Raw genomic sequence first — 20,122 nt, forward strand, 5'->3', positions numbered from 1 at the left:
CAATGAATTCCACTCGTTCACCACCCTCCAGGCAAAAAACCTTGTTCTGACACCTTTGTTAACCACACTCTTCTTTAATTTCCAGAGATGACCTCTTGTTCTTCCATCACTATCACACAGCTGAAACATTTCCCCTGCATCAATCCTATAAAAACCTTTCAGTAATTTAAATGTTTCTATCATATCCCCTCTTCTTCGCCTATCAACCAATCTCTGCAATCCACAAGCTCTCAATCTATCAATGTAAGGGGCATTTTTTATATCACTCACCAACTTGGTCACTCTTCTCTGAGCCCTCTCCACAGCCTCCTCATCTCCAAGGAATCCAGGTGACCAGACCTGAGCACAGTAATCCAAATGTGGAAGTATCAATGCTTTATAAAGAGGAATAATAACCTCTTTATCTCTGGATGTTAGTGTGTTCTTCAACAACCAAGTAATCTTATGTGCAATCTTGGACACCTTAGCAGTGTGTCCTCTGAACTTCATCTCCCTATCTACCAACACCCCTAAGTCCCTAGCCTCATCAATCTCTTGGAGTACCTTTCCATCAGTGTAGTACACAGCTGGTAATCTTTTAATCCCAAAATGCATGACTTTACACTTTTCCACGTTGAACTGATATCCATTATCTTTTGCCCATTTTACCAGCTTATTTAAATCATCCTGCAAACTTTCAACATCAGCTTGATTTTTTATTGCACTACACAACTTTGCATCATCAGCAAACAACTGAATATCTCCCTTTAAGCCATTTCCTATATCATTTATATACAAATTAAACAACATTGGCCCCAAGCACAGAGCCCTGAGGCACACCACTGGTCACCTGCCTCATTCTGGACTCGGCTCCTCCATACACCACCTTATGGTATCTCTCCCTGAGCCATTCTCCTATCCATATCACCAATTTAATATCCATTCCCATCTGCTCCAATTTGCGTAACAGTGTTCTATGGGGTATCCTGTCAAAAGCCTTAGCAAAATCCAGAAGTACCACTGTGTGGCCTGCTCCTTTGTCCAACTCAGATGTTATTCTATTATGAATAGTTACTAGATTGCTAAGGCAGGATCTACCTTTAACAAAACCATGTTGGCCTCTATAGAATATCATATCCTAATCCACCCATTCTTGAATTTTGTCTTTAACCAACTTTTCCAATACTTTTACCACTACTCCTGCAATGGTGATTGGTCTGTAATTAACTACCGCAGTTTTAGAGCCACCCTTATGTAAAGGAACCACTTTGCCTAACTTCCACTCCCTAGGGGACCATACCAGAGTTCAAACTTCAATTAAATATCCAAGTTAGAGGGGTTGACAATTCATTTGCACATTCACGCAACACCCGAGCTGATATTCCATCTAAGCCTACAGCAGTGTTTGCATTTAAATTTTGCAATATATTTAATACCTCTGATTCTTTAGCTTCAATTCTCACATTAGGTATTGCTACAGGTATAGATATCCTCACATGGGTGATAGACTTTTGAAAAGTGATCACTCAGTAACTCGACTATTACATCTGATTTTGTCACCTCAGTACCATCAGCACCCACTAAAGTTATCCTTCCGAAGTCATTCTTCCTCTTACTTGCCACATAGCAGAAGAACTCTTTGGGATTACCCTTGATCTCTTTGGCTAAGGTCTTTTCATAATCTGATTTAGCTTTTCTTACTATGCTGGTAACCTTCCTAGCTTGAGCCTTGTACTGCTCATGGGTGTACTGGTCGCCTTTCTCCTTGTAAATTCTCCATAACCTTTTCTTTTTTTGCAGATCAAGCTTGATACTATTGCTCATCCATTTAACGCCTGCCTTGTTTGACCTCCTGACCATGCGGACACAATCTGATATTGCTTTCCTCAGATACCTGCTGATTTTATCCCATGCACTGCTAACATCTTTCCCTTGCAATATGTTCTGCCATGGGATGGCTGCAAGCTAACTCCGAAGCTTGTTATAATTACCTAACCTGTAGTTCCGTATATACCCCTTCTTAACAGAAAAATCCACAGATTTTGCAACCTCCCAAGTCAATACCACATGATCGCTTTCACCAATTGGAGGTAACAAGGACACCTTACTTAAGCATATAACCTCTGAACCAATAACTAGGTCCAACACTCTCACACCACGTGTCCCTTCAGTTATGTGCTGTTTCAAGTAATTATCTCGTAGAAGATGTATGAACTCATTTTCCTTTTTGCTACGTGATATTTCCTCCTTCCAATTGATATCACCGTAATTAAAATCCCCCATAATAATCACTAAGCCTTCACTCATTGCACTAATTTGCTGATGCATGAATTCAATATCTCCCACTGTACTTCCTGGCCTATAGCAGCATCCAACTGTATATTTGGTTGCATTGGTCACTATTTTGCACCAGACTGCCTCAAATGAACTCTCATTCACATGTCTATCATCTTGATATACTACTTTCTTTGGCTGCAACACATCAGCTATCATCAACAGTACTCCTCCCCCTGTTCTATCTTCTCTATCCTCCCTGAAAATATTGTACCCATCACATTCAATTCCAGTGACCACATCTTCTGCTGACAGCCAAGTTTCACTAATGCCTACAACTTTTGGTGAGATTGCACTGACTAATGCCAAAAATTCTTCTCTCTTATTTCGAATGCTTCTAACATTGGTATACAAAAATTGCAGATTCCCTCTAGATCTTGTACCAGCTTTAGAACTGATATATAAGTCACTAACTTCTGTAGTCCCATGCTGATTTTTATCCCCTCTCTTCTGCAATTTATTCTGCATATAAGGATTAATAAATATACAATCAGTGCTAAAGTTTCTCTCTCTTAGACTCAACCTTTTCAATATTAGTTTCCCTGCCCAATAACTTCAACTTGTTCAGAAAACAATAACTTCTTCAATCGCTTATGTCCTTCCATGTTAAGATGCAGTCCATCTCTAGCATACAACTGCCTTTTTCCTTCAAATACATTCCAAACATCAACAAATTCCAGACCTCTTTTTTTGCACATTTTTGCAATCGTTGCACCTCTTTACCTATTGTGAAATACTCAGTTTCTCCAAGATCTGTTTGGACAGTAGCTTCTTGTTCATAGTAAAGATTCCTCAGAATGATAATGAAACGCTCTAGGACTCCCATTGTTAACACATTCCACAGTTTCACATGATCTACAGAGTCAAAAGCCTTGCTATAATCAAGGAAACAAAGGTAGACATTCTTTTGATATTCCTGTGCTCTTTCTATTATCCATCTCACATTGGCGATTTGATCTTTTGTTACTCTGCCTGTTCATCTGGCATTTCTCTCTTCATGAATAGTTCCAGTCTTTTCTGAATGATCTTAAGCAAGACTACATTTTGGAAAATTATGGAGACACAACTACCATGTTTGAATAAAATTTTAGTTTAATATAAACCAAAATCAACACTCGATGTTTCGATCTTTATATCAAGATCATCTTCTGGAGCATATACACAAAATTTTCCAGCCCAATGTAATTTTACAATAAGAGTTAAAATTTCGACCGAGAAGGTTACTGGCCATCTGCAGTCCGGCTTGGTGATGGGGCTGCCATCTTGAGGCCTTCAAGCTTGCCTTAAAGTGGTCGGAGGAAAATTTAAAGAGAAGACATAGAGATAGAAATAGAATGTATAGCCTTTGATTACTCTAATAGCATTAGAAGAGTTGGCCGAGGAATGTCATATAGAAAATGTTAAAGACCAGCAGGGGGGGGGCTACCTCAAAGAAGAGGGAGGAGAGAATAGACCCAGCTAGAGGACCACGGGAAAGCCACTGCTATCAAGATGATTGCCCCCTGTGATCCTATTGGTTCACAAGTCGTTATTCAACATATTCGAACCACCCCACCATATCTGGTGGACTCCCCTATCTGTCACCCAGGGGACGTGACAGAGGTTACAGGATCCTCCAGTAGTTCCACAAAAAGCTCTTCTTGATAGAATATTCCTTGTCAAGACTGCATGGTCACTTTCACCAACTGGAGGTAATGTTGTCACTTTGGTTATGGATAACTCTTCTGATTTTATGAATGATCAGGTGCAGCACTCTCCCATCCCCTAGTCCCCTCTATCACATGCTGCCTTAAGTAATTATCTCTCAGCAGGTGTATAAATTCTATTTCCTTCCTGCTCTTCCTTTCAGTCTATATCTCCATAGCTGAAGTCAATCATAATAATCACTCGACCTGTACTCATTGTACTAATTTGGCGATGCATCTTTCAGATCATCTGTGGAACTCCCTGGCCTATAGCAACAACAAACTGTATATTTTGTCTTACTGACCTTAATCTCACACCAGATTGCTTCAAATGAACCACCCTTCCATCTGTCTCCTATTCTTTTTGGTTGCACTTCATCTGCTATTATCAGCAGTATTTCTCCCACAATCCTATCTTCCCTGGAAATACTAAACCCTTCACATTAAATCCCTGTAACTACATCATGTGCTGTTAGCCAAGTCTCACTAATGCCTACAACTTTTGGTGAGATTGCACTAATCAGTGCCAAAAACTCCTCCCTCTTGTTCCTGATACTTCTGGCATTAGTATATAGAATCTGCAGTATTCCTTTAGTCCCCCTCCACCCACCTGTACTTTCTGAATTGACTACCCTATTCAATATTTTTGCTTGAGAGACTAGATTCCTCACTTGGTCATTCTCACACTCATTCACTTCATGAGTGCCTTCACACAAACTCACTTGCTTCCACCCTAATTGCTTAAGTTTCCTGAATATGCACTTCAGCATGCTCGGTGAACAAAGCTCTCTCCAGACAGTTAATAATACCATTTTGTATTCATCAAATGCCTTGATCAAATTATTACACTCTAAGTGATATACAGGTTTTTTTGGTACCTAACAGATTGATCAATGCTTCTTTAATTAATGTATAATTACTTTTTAAAGCAGAAACAGCATCGGCTATGGTAGACCATTGTGTGTCACTTAAATCTTTTATTGTCAAAGATTTTTCACCAAAATGTTTGTTTAATACATTCTATCTTCTAATGGAAGAAGAAAAAAAATTATATAAATTCTGAACAAATTGAAAATAATGTATTGCACTAGGACATGATTCTGCAGCATTTATTCATACTAAATTTAAAGAATGACTTGCACAAGGAATAAAAAATACAATGCTGTTTCAACCTAGCTTGCACACCTGAATGTTATCCTACCATATTTGAAGCATTGTCATAACTTTGACCTTAGCATTTTGTAATATCTATAGATAAATCTTGTAATTTATTTAGAATTATTCTTTCAATATATTCTGCACTATGGTTTTCAATAGGCTTGAAACTTAAAAATCATTCTTTGATGCAACTATTTTTTGTTTACATATCTAATAATAAATACTAATTGGTTGATATGGCTTAAATCTTGTGATGAATCAACTATAATAGAAAAATATGTCACCTCTTGTACTTCCACAGTTATTTCTTTTTCAGCTTTTATTGCCATCAATTGAATAAATTTGCCAAGTTTTGTGTGAAAAATAATTAGTTTTACCTGGACCACAATTAGTGTATATTTCAATATGATTTTTTAGAAGATTATCAGACTTACTTATATATTCGAAACAAGTTAATAATATTATTTTGGATAAAAAATATCATTACTGCCTCTAAATCCTAAAATAGGGTTTCAAGATTAATGACTGCAAATAGGTCATGGTCACAAAAAATATGTGAAAATTAGGGTTTATACAAAAACCGACTTTTAAAAAACATGATTTTCGAATTCCTTTATGTCCAAAAAACTGGTTAAACTGGTTTTCGAATTTTTACAAAATATATACAGGTATCCCTTGCTTAAAATCAAGATTTGATTAACGCAGTGAAATTAATTGCGACAATCCCTTGATATACGTGGCAAGAGTTTTGATTAACATGCCTTTAAATTTACCATGCAAAAACATGCAAGCCTCGAGCAGTGTTTCCTGGCCGAGAGAAAGAAAGAAAGTCGTAAGCAAATGACGTCATTCCTCCCATTAAGCATTAAGAGTGGGTATATTACAAGCTCCAATTGTTCTGGTGTATTTAAAAAATACAGGAGAACTTTGCGTTTAGATAACACATCTGGTCATCCAAATTCTCTTAATGATCTGTGTGATGTGAAAATTTTATTTTTTCTACCAAATACAACATCATTGCTATAACCCATGGACATGGACTTCATTGCAACTTTCAAAGCCTATTTTCTTAAAAAGACATTCTCAAAGGCAGTAATAACAATAACGGGAGAAAATGCGATTATGCTACAAGAATTTTTGAAAAATTTTAACATTAAACATGCAATTGGAAACATTCATGACTCGTGGGAGCAAGTGTCTTTTAGCTGCATGAGAGCTGTTTGGAAAAACCTTTTGCCAAACTGTGCTAATGACTTAGGTGGTTTTCAAAATCCTGTGAACAACGTGGTCAAAGAAATAGTTGCAATTGGTGAAGACTTTGGTTTTGATGGAGTTGATGCAGAAGATGTTAAAAGAATTATTGGATTCAAACTCAAAAGATTTCAGTGATAACGATCTTGAAATGAACAGCAATGCACATATGAAGACAACGAACAAATGGAATGTGAAGATGAGGTTCCAAAGGAGATAACTGTCAAAGAATTGGGTGGAATATTTCGCATTTTAGAATCGCTTAAGAAGCAAGTAATGGATACGGATTCAGATGTTAATCGAAGAATGCTTGTTTTCCGAGGTCTAGAGAGTCATTTTGCTTGTTATTGTAGAATTTATGCTGATAAGAAAAAAACTAAAACTGTTCAAATGACTCTTGATAACTTCTTTTGATAAAAAAATTGCAGTAACTAACGTGTGTACAAGTATTTATTAAACATTTACTTTGCATTCATTTTTTATCTTTCCTAAAAGAGTACCATATAAAACTAATCATTAATAAAGTAATCGATCATGGACAAATTGTAATTTTTACCATTGATTATTATATTTGATTAACGCAATTTTGATATACGCGGTAACATCGAGGGATTAATTAACCGCGTTAATCGAGGGATACCTGTATATATATATATATATATATAATTAACACAAAAAAAATTTATACTTATTTAAAGAAATTTTTCAGTTTATTATTTATGGAACTACAAAAATATAACAAAATAAAATATACTCTATACAAAACCAAATAAATAAAATAACTAAAATCCGTAGAGAATATAAAAAATTATAAATTTTTATTTTATTTAGTATGTTTCTTCAGGGAATATGATTTCAAAAAACATAAAATGTCCACTGAACGATTACTTAATCTTGTTCTTATTCTAGATACAAAATTGCCTGAAATAGAAAATACTCTCTCTCTCACTGGGCTACTGAACTTGGTTATATCGTTTTCAGGGCATCAAATAATAAATCTAAATTCTTTGTTCTTTTATTGGTTGCCTCATATATTGAAAATTCAGGCTTTAGTGTCTTCAGATTTGATATTATCAGGTTCCTCAGGAAACCCATGAATTGATTTTTCCATGGCCTTTTTAAATTAATAGTTTTTCTGTCTCCGATATATTCATCATTGGAATCTTTTCCATACAAGAATTTGGATATATTCTAGCCACCCTACTGGCTGAGGTGGATGAAATAGTGAGATGAAATTGCACTTATCCATGTTATTCAACGGATGTTATAGAATCGTATCCAGATTTAGCTGGATGTCTGTAGACATCATGGCCATTTGCGGTGCTAGACAATATTTTTCCAGATAATAATATCAAGTTTTGAAAACAGTGGAAATACACTAGATATCTTTGTTGAAATGTTTTGTGGATTTCGCAAATATAGAAAAAGGTTAGCAATCCAACTTGCCTTCTTTCTTGAATTCGTACTTCTAAAGTATGTATAACAGTGGTCCTCCCACGAGGAGTCTTTGACTCATCGTATGACTCCATGGAGGTTTTTAATAATAATAATAAAGCATTTAATAATTTGGAACTAATTTCAGTCTTTAAATTTTTTAGTTCATTTAACAGAAATTCAAATATGCCTTCACTTGTTAATAAATTGGCATCTCGCTGCCCTAACGCCTCAGCTGGTAGACATACTGGTCCGAACATGATTTTAGGATATTGAGCTTCACTCCACATATGAGAAGCACCAATATCATTCAAACCTAAAACAACACATTCTTTTAATGTTATAAATCTTTTAATCATGGCCTCTAAACTATTCCATCTCATTTGGCAGTCAAGAATCAGACTTAATTGCTTTCCTTTTTCTTGTTTTACATAATTTTGAAGGATGCTATCTCATACGGGAGATTTTCCAAAAAATTTGCAAATTTTTCTAATTTGGGATATTGATTGTTTGTAATTGTCAGACAACATAAGGAATCCGCAATCGTTATCTAGATCAAGAGAATTTAAAAAATCCTCTCCAAGTCATCTTCACACTCTACGTCATCTTCCGATTCCTCACTTGTAACATATACATCGGTTTCAAGTCAAAATGCTAACGTTTTTAACTAAATAATTAATTTGTACATATTAATTCTAGTATCTAAAATCGATTTTCAAATTTTACAAATCTATCCAAAAAAACCGGTTTTTAAAAACCGACAAACCCTAATGAAAATAAATAGTATTTGCATTCATGTTTTTTTTTTAAAAAAAAAAGGTATATGATCTATATTTAGATCTTGACTTGAAGCAACCAACACCCTTTTGCTGAGCTATATATATATATATATGTATATTAATTATAGTGATATAGGAAATGTAACAGAAAACCATTCTCTTTTTATGTTCAATTTTAATTATTTATACTTTTAATTCTTCACTTTTAAATCTCATTGTTTGGAGTCCTTAAATTGGCCCTAATTTTTTGGGATGACACCCCCCCAATCCCATCTACAGCCTCATATGCCTATGCATAAGTACAGCCCTGACTATTATCCTCATGATCTATGCTTGTCATAATCCTGCATTTTAGGATTTCATCTCGCTCAGTTATCTCACGTTAATATAATAATAATAAAGTAGAAAGAATCCTAAATGCAGATATAACTATTGTCCATTCATCATTATGATAAAAATTAAATTGTGACACTTTTATTATTCTCGATAAGCCTTCTGCACATTCATGTAATATGTAAATAAATATGCAGTACAAAATTGAGAATACGTGAAACTTTCTGGATTTTTTGGATAATAAAAAATAATATAATAAAAATACTGAAATGAGAATTTTAAAATTCTCTTTTAAAAAATAAATTAAAAAAAAAAAAATTTTAATTGCAATTTGCTGTATTTCCCTCTTTGACTGAATGACAAGAATGTGAGTTGTTGATATAAAACTATAATTGGTTTGCTATCAGCAAATCAGACTCTTGGTGTATACAACATGGAGCACAGTGCTACCTCTGTACTGAATGACCGTCTGGAAGAGGGCAAGGTACTGACTGGAGCTGTGGCATAAACTGAGTAAAAATTTGGCAATGGGGTCTGATTTGTATCAGCCCAGATGCTAAAAGAGTGTGTGTTAAGCTGAACCAGTTGTGCTTTTGACTTTGTTGTATAATTTGAGTCTTAGCACAGGAAAGATTCCACAGGAGTGGAAAGAAATTATGATAATGTCATTGTACAAGGGTGGTGTAAAGACCGATGTGTCTAACTGTAGACCTATCAGTATCTGGAGTGGGTGTGAATATTTTGGAAAAACTTGATAAGAGCTTGAATACAGAAATAGGTTGAGAGAGAATATACTATACTGTGCAATGAACATCATGAGTTTACTAAGGGAAAGTCATGTTTCAGTAACTTGGTCACATTCTATGATAACATTACAGTTGAACAAAGGGAATGGATAAATCATGATATTTTGTACTTTGTTATGACTTTTGAATGGATCCGACATGTAAGGCTGTTGCATAAGTTGCAAGATATGGGAATGGATTATAAACTGTTAGCTTGGACAAGAGGATGGGTGACTGACATATCAATAAGTGGGACAGTGGTGCATCCAGGGAGGGGGATAAGGGGCCCTGCCTCCTCCCCCCGCCAAAAAAGAAAAAGTTAAAACACTAGAAAATTTTCCAAAATACTTTTCCTAATTTATGTTGTGCCATGTCTTCTATTTCTGTACTACTTATGAATTAGGGGTCACATAAGTTGAGAGAACCCTATAGCAACCGATGGTCCACGACAATGGGACAGGTGGTCCACAGGCTTAAATTAACCAAATAAATCTATATATTTTAATTATCCAAACAAAACAAATTAAAATTGAATAAGTAAGTAATTTGTAGTTTTTAATTTTAATTTGTAGCGGCAGAATGACAAGTAATAAAAGAGGGGTGAAGTGAAAAACAATATGGTTTTATTGCTTACACCTTCCCTTGCTGTTTTGTCAGATTTTAAGTGAACATGTGTTATCCACATGACTACATTTCAACCAATTGCTTGTTGTTTATTGATTTTTATTGTTGGAGGTTTTCCTCCTTCAACCAAGGTTCAATATATCTTCAGAAGTGCTAAGTAATACTTGAACAAAATGTGTTGTGAGTTAACTGCAGTATTTATATATTTTTCTGAAATCACGCGAAAAGCAAGCTGACAATTGAGTTGAAATGCTAACCTCTCTTCAACCGAATTCCAATAATATGTGAAACTGCCATAACAGTATTCACTATATATATATATATATTAAAGGGATAAAAATCCTATGTTGTTATATAGCCAGTAAGTGAAGGAATAAAAAAAGGATAAAAATCCGCTGTTATACACACAGTTTATCATACTGTGCCTTAAATATATTCACTGTCTCTGCACATACCAAACTCCTGGGCAAATCATTCCAATCACTCACCACTCTCCATGCAAAAAACCTGCTCCTCACTCCCTTGCTCACACCCTCCTTATACAGCTTCCAGGAATGACCTCTTGTTCTCCTGCTATCCTCACCCATTCTGTGCAAAACCTCCCCGACATTAATCTGGTAATAACCTCTTAACAGCTTATATGTCTCAATCATATTCCCCCTCCTCCTTCTATCCACTAATTTCTGCAAATTGCATTTTGTCAATCTGTCTTCATACTCTACATTCCAGAGACCAGAAACCACCTTAGTCAATCACCTCTGAACCTTTTCCAATGCAATTTCATCTTTTTGAAAACCAGGTGACCAGATCTCTACACAGTAATCCATATGTGGCCTGATCAAGCCTTATACAAAGGAACCATAACATCCTTACTTCTACAAGTCAATGTCCTCCGCATCATTTCCATTATCCGCTGTGTTGTCTTCACTATTTAAGTAACATGTTCCTGAAATTTTAGGTCCTTGTCTACAATCACTCCCAGATGTCTCATTTCCAAGATATTTGCACCGATTGTGTACTTTACATCCCATCTCAGCTTCCCAAATTTTAAAACCTTACATTTTGAGACATTGAATTGACATCCCCACTTATTTACCCATTCAGCCAGTGTATTCAAGTCCTCTTGCAAAGCTACAGCATTCACGCTACTCCTGATAGCTCTCCCAACTTTGCATCATCTGCAAACAATTGCACATTACCATTCAGACCTCTCCAGATATCATTTACATACAAATTAAACAGCAATGAACCCAAAACAGACCCTTAAGGTACACCACTAGTAACTTTCCTCTTCTGGGATATCGCTCCTCCATAGACAACTCGCTGATACCTATCAGACAGCCAATCTCCAATCCAGCGAACCAATCTACTGTTCAGCCCCATCCGTTCCAATTTAATTACCAGCTTGTCATGTGGCAATTTATCAAACGCCTTTGCAAAATCTAAATATACCACTGTATATGCAACACTCTTATCCAACGCATTTGTCACTTTATTATAAAAAGTAAGCAGGTTGCTAAAGCATGATCTTCCTTTAGTAAATCCATGCTGGCTGCCAAAGAGTATTTTTCTGTTGTCAACCCAATTCTGAATCTTATTCCTAACTAACTTCTCTAATACCTTGACCACAACTCCAGACACACAGACTGGTCTATAATTCAAAGCCTTACTCTTATCACCTCCCTTATGAATTGGAACAATTTTACCCTCTTTCCACTCTTTTGGAACTTGACTCAGTGAGAGACTCATGTTGAAAAGATATACAAAAGCTGTTGTTAACTCTCTGGCACATTCCCTCAAGACACGAGGTGAAATAGCATCAAATCCCACAGCCTTATTTACATCAAGTCTATTCAATTCCCCATATACCTCCTGTTCACTTACTAACAGTTTCTCCTCCTCCTCCTTTCCCACTGCTTTCAAGTTCTGCATGATGCCACATTCACAAGAATGAAATATCTTTAGAAATTGTTCACTAAATATCTCAATTATATCCTCCGCAGCTGTTATCATTCCTCCGTTTTCACCAATCAATCCCATCCTACCATAATCATTCTTTCTTCTACTGGCGACATATCGAAAAAACACCTTAGGATTTTTTTTGGCCGCTTTAGCTAACTGCTGCTCATACTGCATTCTTGCTACCCTTATCAAGCTAGCCACCTTCCTCGCCTGCTCTTTGTACTTCTCATGCAACTGTTTGTTATAAATACTCATTTTATGTTTCTTCCATAATACCTTCTTCTTCCGGATTGCATACCTTATCTCTTGATTTATCCATTTTACACTCACTCTATTTACTCTCTTGACCCTTGGAATACACTCTGATATTGCCTCCACCAAATAGTTCTTGAGTATGGCCCAAGCAGCATTGATATCCTTTCCATCCAGTTCCTCTTTCCAATTTATTATCACAAGCTGTTTCCGGAGCTTTTCGCAATTACCAGTCTTATAATTCCACATATATCCCTTTCTAACAGACGTCCTCGAATGATTGGTCACCCTGCACGTGATCACCTCGTGGTCACTCTCACTAACTGGTGGAAGATTTGACACCTCATTTATAATAACATCATCTGATGAGATCATCAGATCCAATACTCTTGATCCCCATGTACCCTCCGTTACGTGCTGCCTAAGGTAATTATCTTTCAAAAACTCCAAAAATTCATTTTGTTTACCACCAGATGCAGTCTCTTGCTTCCAGTCTATATTACCATAATTAAAGTCGCCCATAATGATATCTCTAAAACTAAGATATATATATATATATATAATCTTAGTTTTAACACGTTTACGAATTTTAACACTTTCGATTGAATTTTATTGCTACCTAATGAACTCAAACAATCTAATTAATAACAATAGTTTTTAGTTAGATGCTGTGTTTGCAGGTGCAACATATGGTTTTGCTTGAGTCTATATATAAAGCATAGTTTCTGTATGAGGGGACATGCGATTTATTAATTAGTGTTGTTTTTATCCCAGTTGTCTCTAATTGCACTATTTGTTGAGAAATATAACGTATACCTTATTCACTGACAATAAAAATACAGACTGCTTATACCTTATTCACTGACATAATAAAAATACTTGTTTTTCTTGCCTCTGCAATATAGTGGCTATTGGGGGGGAGGGCATGTTGTTTACCATGGGAGCAAGTTACTATCTCCCTGCTCTGAACATGTTTCAGCATTTTTTCATTTGCGAGGTATATGCGAAATTTTTTCATTTCTTTTTTCGAAAAGTAAAATCAGGAATGAGCGTTATATGCGAGTAAGTACGGTATTTCAATTATGGATAACTACATTGGTACCTTCTTTAAACGGAAAAATATCTCAGATGACAGTGATAATACAAAACGAGTTTCGTGTATAGAGGCTTAAGTGCTGTGAAGACATAATGTTGGAGGTTTAATGGATTTTTTACAACACTCAGAAAGGATTAAAAAGAATTTAATACTTCCTATATTTCGTCCTAGTCACCAGGACATCTACGGGGATTACAAAAATAACTAATGTAACATAACACAAATATCATACAATACTAAGCCCAACCATGTGGGTGACACTAAAGTCCTATCTAGATGGAGTGCCCTTAAGGGCAGTTGTAGGTGGCCTGGAATATAAAGTAGGATCTCTGGTGATGAGTGTTTCCCAAATTTTCGGAAGCTTAATGCAACCATATTTATTAAGATTTGGTTGATTTCTAAGAGCTGCTGCTGCTTCTAAGAATAGTCTCTCTTTTTTGAATTTGCTGTGATGGAGCATAGTGGTTTTCTTCCATGACACTCTGTGGGTGGTGTCCAAGACATGGTAAACACAACTATGGTCATTCAGGCTTGGCTGACCATGTCTTGGACACCACCCACAGAGTATCATGGAAGAAAACCACCATGCTCCATCACAGCAAATTCAAGAAATAGAGACTATTCTTAGAAGCAGCAGCAACTCTTAGAAATCAACCAAATCTTAATAAATACGGTTGCATTAAGCTTCCGAAGATTTGGGAAACACTCATCACTAGAGTTCCCACCTTACATTCCAGGCCACCTACAACCACCCTTAGAGGGCGCTCCACCTAGATAGGACTTTAGTGTCACCCATGTGGTTGGGCTTAGTATTGTATGATATTTGTGTTATGTTACATTAGTTATTTTTGTAATCCCCGTAGATGTCCTGGTGACTAGGACGAAATATAGGAAGTATTAAATTCTTTTTAATCCTTTCTGAGTGTTGTAAAAAATCCATTAAACCTCCAACATTACAAAACGAGTTTGTAATGACAGTTTGTGTGTAGTTTCGGAAGAGAAAGACATCTGTAACGAATCTGCAGAAACACGGAATTCCCATTAGTTGCAATGCGATAATATTAATACGCTTAACGAAAGGAAAGACTGACTTGCTGGACACTCGACCAGTGGATGGCATTCAAAGGTAAATACAATTGTTTAGTTTGTAGGAACATTTTTCTGTTTTGTGACTTTTCTCCCTTTACGGTAATTACACCTACATTATTGTGTTATTATTCAACAGTTGCTTACAGTTTTGAATGTGTATATAAAGTCAATATCAACAGTAGCCTGATTACGAACGCATGATGAAAGGGACAGGGAGGTTTGAGCTTGTCCAGATAGTATTCAAAAGGTAAATACAATTGGGTATTTTGTATAGGGCCCGAAACTTATTAGTTTAGAATTTAACCACTGGGAAAGGGTTTGTGTCAACCTCAAAACTCTGAAACAGAATTTGGAAACATGTTTTCCGAATAACTTTCTATAAGAAATTTCTCTGATTTCATGATCTATTTCAGGCTTGCAGTCACGAGAACGACCTTTTGTTATCCAAAAAAGAGCAGCTAATTGAGCTTTCAAGTGACAGTCGGCTGAAAATGCAATTCCGTGATAATGGTTTGGCTCGATTTTGGATCTCACCTTCAGTGAGAAGCGAATTTCCCGAATTATTTGAAGAAGTCGAAAATCGTCATGCTGTTTTCTGCAACCTATCTTTGCGAGAAACGATTTTCATCGCTCTTTCAAATAAAAACAAAATACAGAATTTGTCTTACTGTGTGTGTGCCGATTTTCGAATGAAGTTGACAAATATTGAACCAGATATCCAGCAACTCTGCAGAGACCGAGAAGCTGAATCATCTCATTCAAAGTAAATAGCGACATAATTATATCATATTATTTATTTGTTTAATAAAAATTAAAACTTTGTTTTAATTTTTATCCAAAAATTTAATTTTTTTATCTATATATCCGGCCTGGTTGGCCGCCTCTCCAGCCAAAAGGCTGCGAGTTTGAATCCCACAATGGGCATGGATGTTTGTGATTGTCTGTGAAAATATTAGTGGTAGTGGTCGGAGGTAGATGGCATTGGTGTAGATGATGATGATGATTGTAGTTTTAGTTGGTAAAGATGGAGTGTTGTAGAGTAGGTGCCCTTCCTCGATATGTCTTTGGACTACCTGAAGGTGTTATGTAATAATGATATCGACAAGCTTTATATGTTCATTGTGCATCACACACTTGGAAATGCTATATCTGTGAGAAATTGCATTGGCATAATTGAAAAGGTACACAATTTCTTCAATACCCCTAAAAGACAGGACGTCCTTGTTGTTTGTAATATTATAATATTAATATCTTTTAAGATTTATAATATCTTTATTTAGCTTGCAAAAAATATTGGCGTGCACCTTACCATCATCTAAAATAATGCAAAAATCTGACAGTGACCTCTTAATTGCCCTAAATTTTGTTGATGTTGTTGTGGCTCAATTAAATACCATTCTTGAAACACCAGATTCTTCATGCATGTATAAAAGCAGATAATTTTAATATTGACATTAAAAAGCCAAGGACCTCATCAAAGAGGATGAGTCTCAATAGATCGCAGTATGGTGGCTGCTCTTCTAAACACGACACCCCGACCAGTACCTAGGTCGTCTGCGGACGATTTGGTGCCCGCATGTCACACCTGAATGGTGCGGCATAGGAAGCAGCTGCCGCATAGTCACAACGGCTGCCTTGATGCTTCCATTCTAGTGGCCTCATTGCCAGAGCGATCGCACCGTGACGGTATGAAAGCAACTCCAGCTAGTGCTGCCTTTTAACGCATGAGGCACGAACGGCATCGCTGCAGTGACTGGACGGGATTCTGACTTAGAAGCATTCAGTCATAATCCCACGGATGGTAGCTTCACACCACTGGTCACTTGATTAAACACATGTACCAAGTTTCCGAACCTGCAGTTCCTCTCGTACTGAGCAGGATTACTATCGCAACAACTAGTCATCAGTAGGGTAAAACTAACCTGTAATCTTTATCATCAAGTTATGTTCTCTTACAATATGCAATTGCATCAACTGCCATTGATGCAGTTTCAAAGTGTGACAAAATGATATATCCTAACATCAATAACTTATTAAAAATGTTTGCAACGCTTCCTGTAACAGCATGCATCAGTGAAAGGTCATTTTCTAACTTGCATTTTTTAAAAACCTGTTTAAGATCTACCATGACACAATCACAATTGAACGGACCGGCTTTGCTATATATATATATATATATATATATATATATATACACACACACACACACACACACACACATAGAGAGAGATTAATGTAACCACGACTGAAATAATTCAAGAGCTTTGTAAAAAAAAAAAAAAAAAAACTGGATTTTATTCTTTAAATAAATTTTCATAATCACCTAATGAATTTTATTGAATGAATGAAATTTAACAAATTTTAGTTAAACGAATAAAAATATTTTTAATGCAAATTCATTGAATTAAAAATATTTTTATCTGTTCAACTCCCCCCCCCTAAGATTAAATCCTGGGTGCACCACTGAAGTGGGCTATAAGGGCATGAGTCTGCAAGATTTAAGGTGACCAGTGGTCTACCCCTAGGATCGGTACTTGGTGTATTGTTATTCATTCTTTACATTAATGGCATCAGGAAGTATTTGATGGGAGCATAGCTGTTTGCTGATAATGCAAACATAGGAGGGGTAATCTGGAATGCAACGGACATGCAGCATTTGTAGTGTGATTTTAATGGGAATTGTAGGCTTGTGAAAATTGTTATAATTTCAATATTAGTAAAGTTATGCAGTTTGTTAAGATGAGATATCCAGTAACACGTAACGTTGGTTTGATTTTGCTAGACTAGAAGAAGCTGATCAGGATAGGGATCTTGGAGTTTTAGTAGATAGAAGTTGAAGTTTAGGAACCATATAGCAAAGATCGGAAAGACAGCTCAGAGGATAATTGCAATGCTGAAATGAACATTGACATATAAAAACAATAAGAAAGTCATGCCTCTTTATGTGGCCTTGCTATGACTTCACTTGGACCATTGTTGTCGATCTGTTTCCCGTAGTGTAGCCTACAACTGCAACTGATCTTGTAGCCATCTGGTTTTTTAAGTGGCGGATGTGAAGGTTTAGGAGGTTTCATATGATTGGAGATTTTGTTGATAGGGTAGAAAGTGACTTTGAATGTTTTTTTTTGTGAAACAATTTTGCTATTTTATCTGTGATTGATTGTATGTATGGGAAAATCACTGCTCTTCTTGGTTTATTTGTTTTCCTGTTTGTTTTGGAGGTTGAAATAGAAATTTTTTTTTTCTTTTTTGACTAATGTTCTGCTGTAGCCATTTTTTGGAAGGACAGAATTAAGATACTGTAGCTCTTTTGTTTCTTTCATTTATGTTTACGGAAATTCTTTAGGCTCTTTCATGTAAGAAACAGATGATGATGCCTGTTTTTTGTGCTGGGTGGTGATGATGAGAAGTTGCATGTAGATAACGTCCTGTGTTAGTTGGTTTCCTGTAGACTGCAGAAGTGTTGAGTATGTTTTGCTCTGATATCTCAGCTAATGTATCCAAAAATGGTAAAAGCCTATCTATTTCTAATTCAGCTGTGAATTTAATTTGAGGATGAATGATATTCAGGAAGATAAAGTCTTCTAATTGGGTAGTAGAATTGGGTCAGATGATAAAAATATAACTGATGTATCTTCACCGAATTTTTGGTTGTGTTCCTCGATACTGAAGGGCTATTTTTCAGACCATTCCATGAATAGGTCAGCTACCATAGGAGAGAGGGAAGAGCCCATAACTAATCCTTTTTTCTGTTTAAAAAAAAAATCTTCAAATTAGAATAAAAGTGCTATTAATACAATGTTTAAATAGATCTACTGTGTCTGATGAGAAAAATTTCCTGAAGTATTTGGTTGGTTTTTATTCTTGGAACATTTCATCATGGAAAGGCACTCTACATGCACTAATAGTATTTCTGTCTGTTATTGGCATCCTTTGGCTGATTTACTGTGTATGCAAGATGAAAAACTTGACTTTCTCAGAGAAAAAAACTGTTACCTCAGTATGAAATTTGCTAAATCACTTTCAGTTGAAAAGCCCATATGAGAATATCAAACTCAGGATTTTTTCCGATTGATGAGTGCAATGTTCCATCTGTGCTAAGACACTATATGTCCTTAAATGATAAACAAATGTTTTTATATGTCTTTTACATATAGATAACTCTGTGAATCTCTTATCGAATTCTTAATCTTTTCAGCAGTTGACAGCATATCATGTTTTAGTGTAGATTTCTTTAAAGAATGCTGTATTTTTAATATTGCAAACTTTTATTATATTTTGATTTTGGTTTTTAGAATTTTATGCTTTGTACGTATTTGTAAAGCACAACTATATTTTATTCTTTTACACATCGATAAATAAATAATCAAGAATTGGAGATGAACACACTAGTCCAAATTATTAATATTAAGTATGGAATTAAATTCAATTTTAAAAATTTAAAAACTTTGTTCTTTTCAGCTGTTCTACTCATTTTTTAAGTCACTTGTTGGAAAAGATGTCGTGGTTGAATTAAAAAATGACCTTAGGTAAATTATCTTTATTTTTTATAGTTACTGAATATTTAAAAGAATACAGTGTGTAATTTCCAAATAGTATGCAAAGTTATAATTTAAAATACAAAGTTTACTGTTTCCTGTTTACATCATGAATGGCTAACTTATTCCCTCCCATACTTTGATGGAGTTTAATTATTATTATTATACATGTATCTCCATGGATTCATTGTGGGGATCCATTTATTCACATGCTAGGCATCATTCACACAATATCTATCATACTTCTCCTTAAACTCATTCATTGATGAAACACTCACAACCACCTCTGGCAACCTATTCAACGCCCTCCAAGCAAAAAACCTAGTCCTGACACCCTTGCTAATCATGTACTGAAAAATCTTCAATCCTATAAAACCCATCTAATAACTTCAATGCTTCTATCATGTCTCCTCTTTTTCATTCACAGGCATCATTCACACAATATCTATCATACTTCTCCTTAAACTCATTCATTGATGAAACACTCACAACCACCTCTGGCAACCTGTTCAACACCCTCCAAGCAAAAAACCTAGTCCTGACACCCTTGCTAATCATGTACTGAAAAATCTTCAATCCTATAAAACCCATCTAATAACTTCAATGCTTCTATCATGTCTCCTCTTTTTCGTCTGTCAGCTAATTTTTGAAGCCACTGGTGACGATTTCCATTGTTCTCTCCCTTCTTATCATGTACGGAAAAATATCTTCAGTGTCAATCCTATAAAACCCATTTAATAACTTCAATGCTTCTATCATGTCTCCTCTTTTTCGTCTATCAGCTAATTTTTGAAGTCAGTCTTTTCTCATAGGGAGCATTCCA

The 20,122-nt window shown here is 35.7% G+C and overlaps 1 protein-coding gene across 1 annotated transcript in view; it reads left to right on the forward strand.

The window, feature by feature from the left end:
- The window catches only part of LOC150103866 (U6 snRNA-associated Sm-like protein LSm2), a 122,146-nt gene that overhangs the window by 24,689 nt on the left and 77,335 nt on the right, over nt 1-20,122 (forward strand). Inside the window, exon 2 of the mRNA XM_090396574.1 lies at nt 19,223-19,290. Within this exon, the coding sequence (XP_090252700.1) occupies nt 19,223-19,290 (68 nt within the window). The remainder of the gene's footprint in view (nt 1-19,222; nt 19,291-20,122) is intronic.

The sequence above is a fragment of the Typopeltis vanoorti genome, chromosome 8 (genome assembly GCF_054136105.1).
Source record: "Typopeltis vanoorti isolate ZY-2024b chromosome 8, IOZ_Tvanoo_1.0, whole genome shotgun sequence".
NCBI lineage: Eukaryota > Metazoa > Arthropoda > Arachnida > Uropygi > Thelyphonidae > Typopeltis > Typopeltis vanoorti.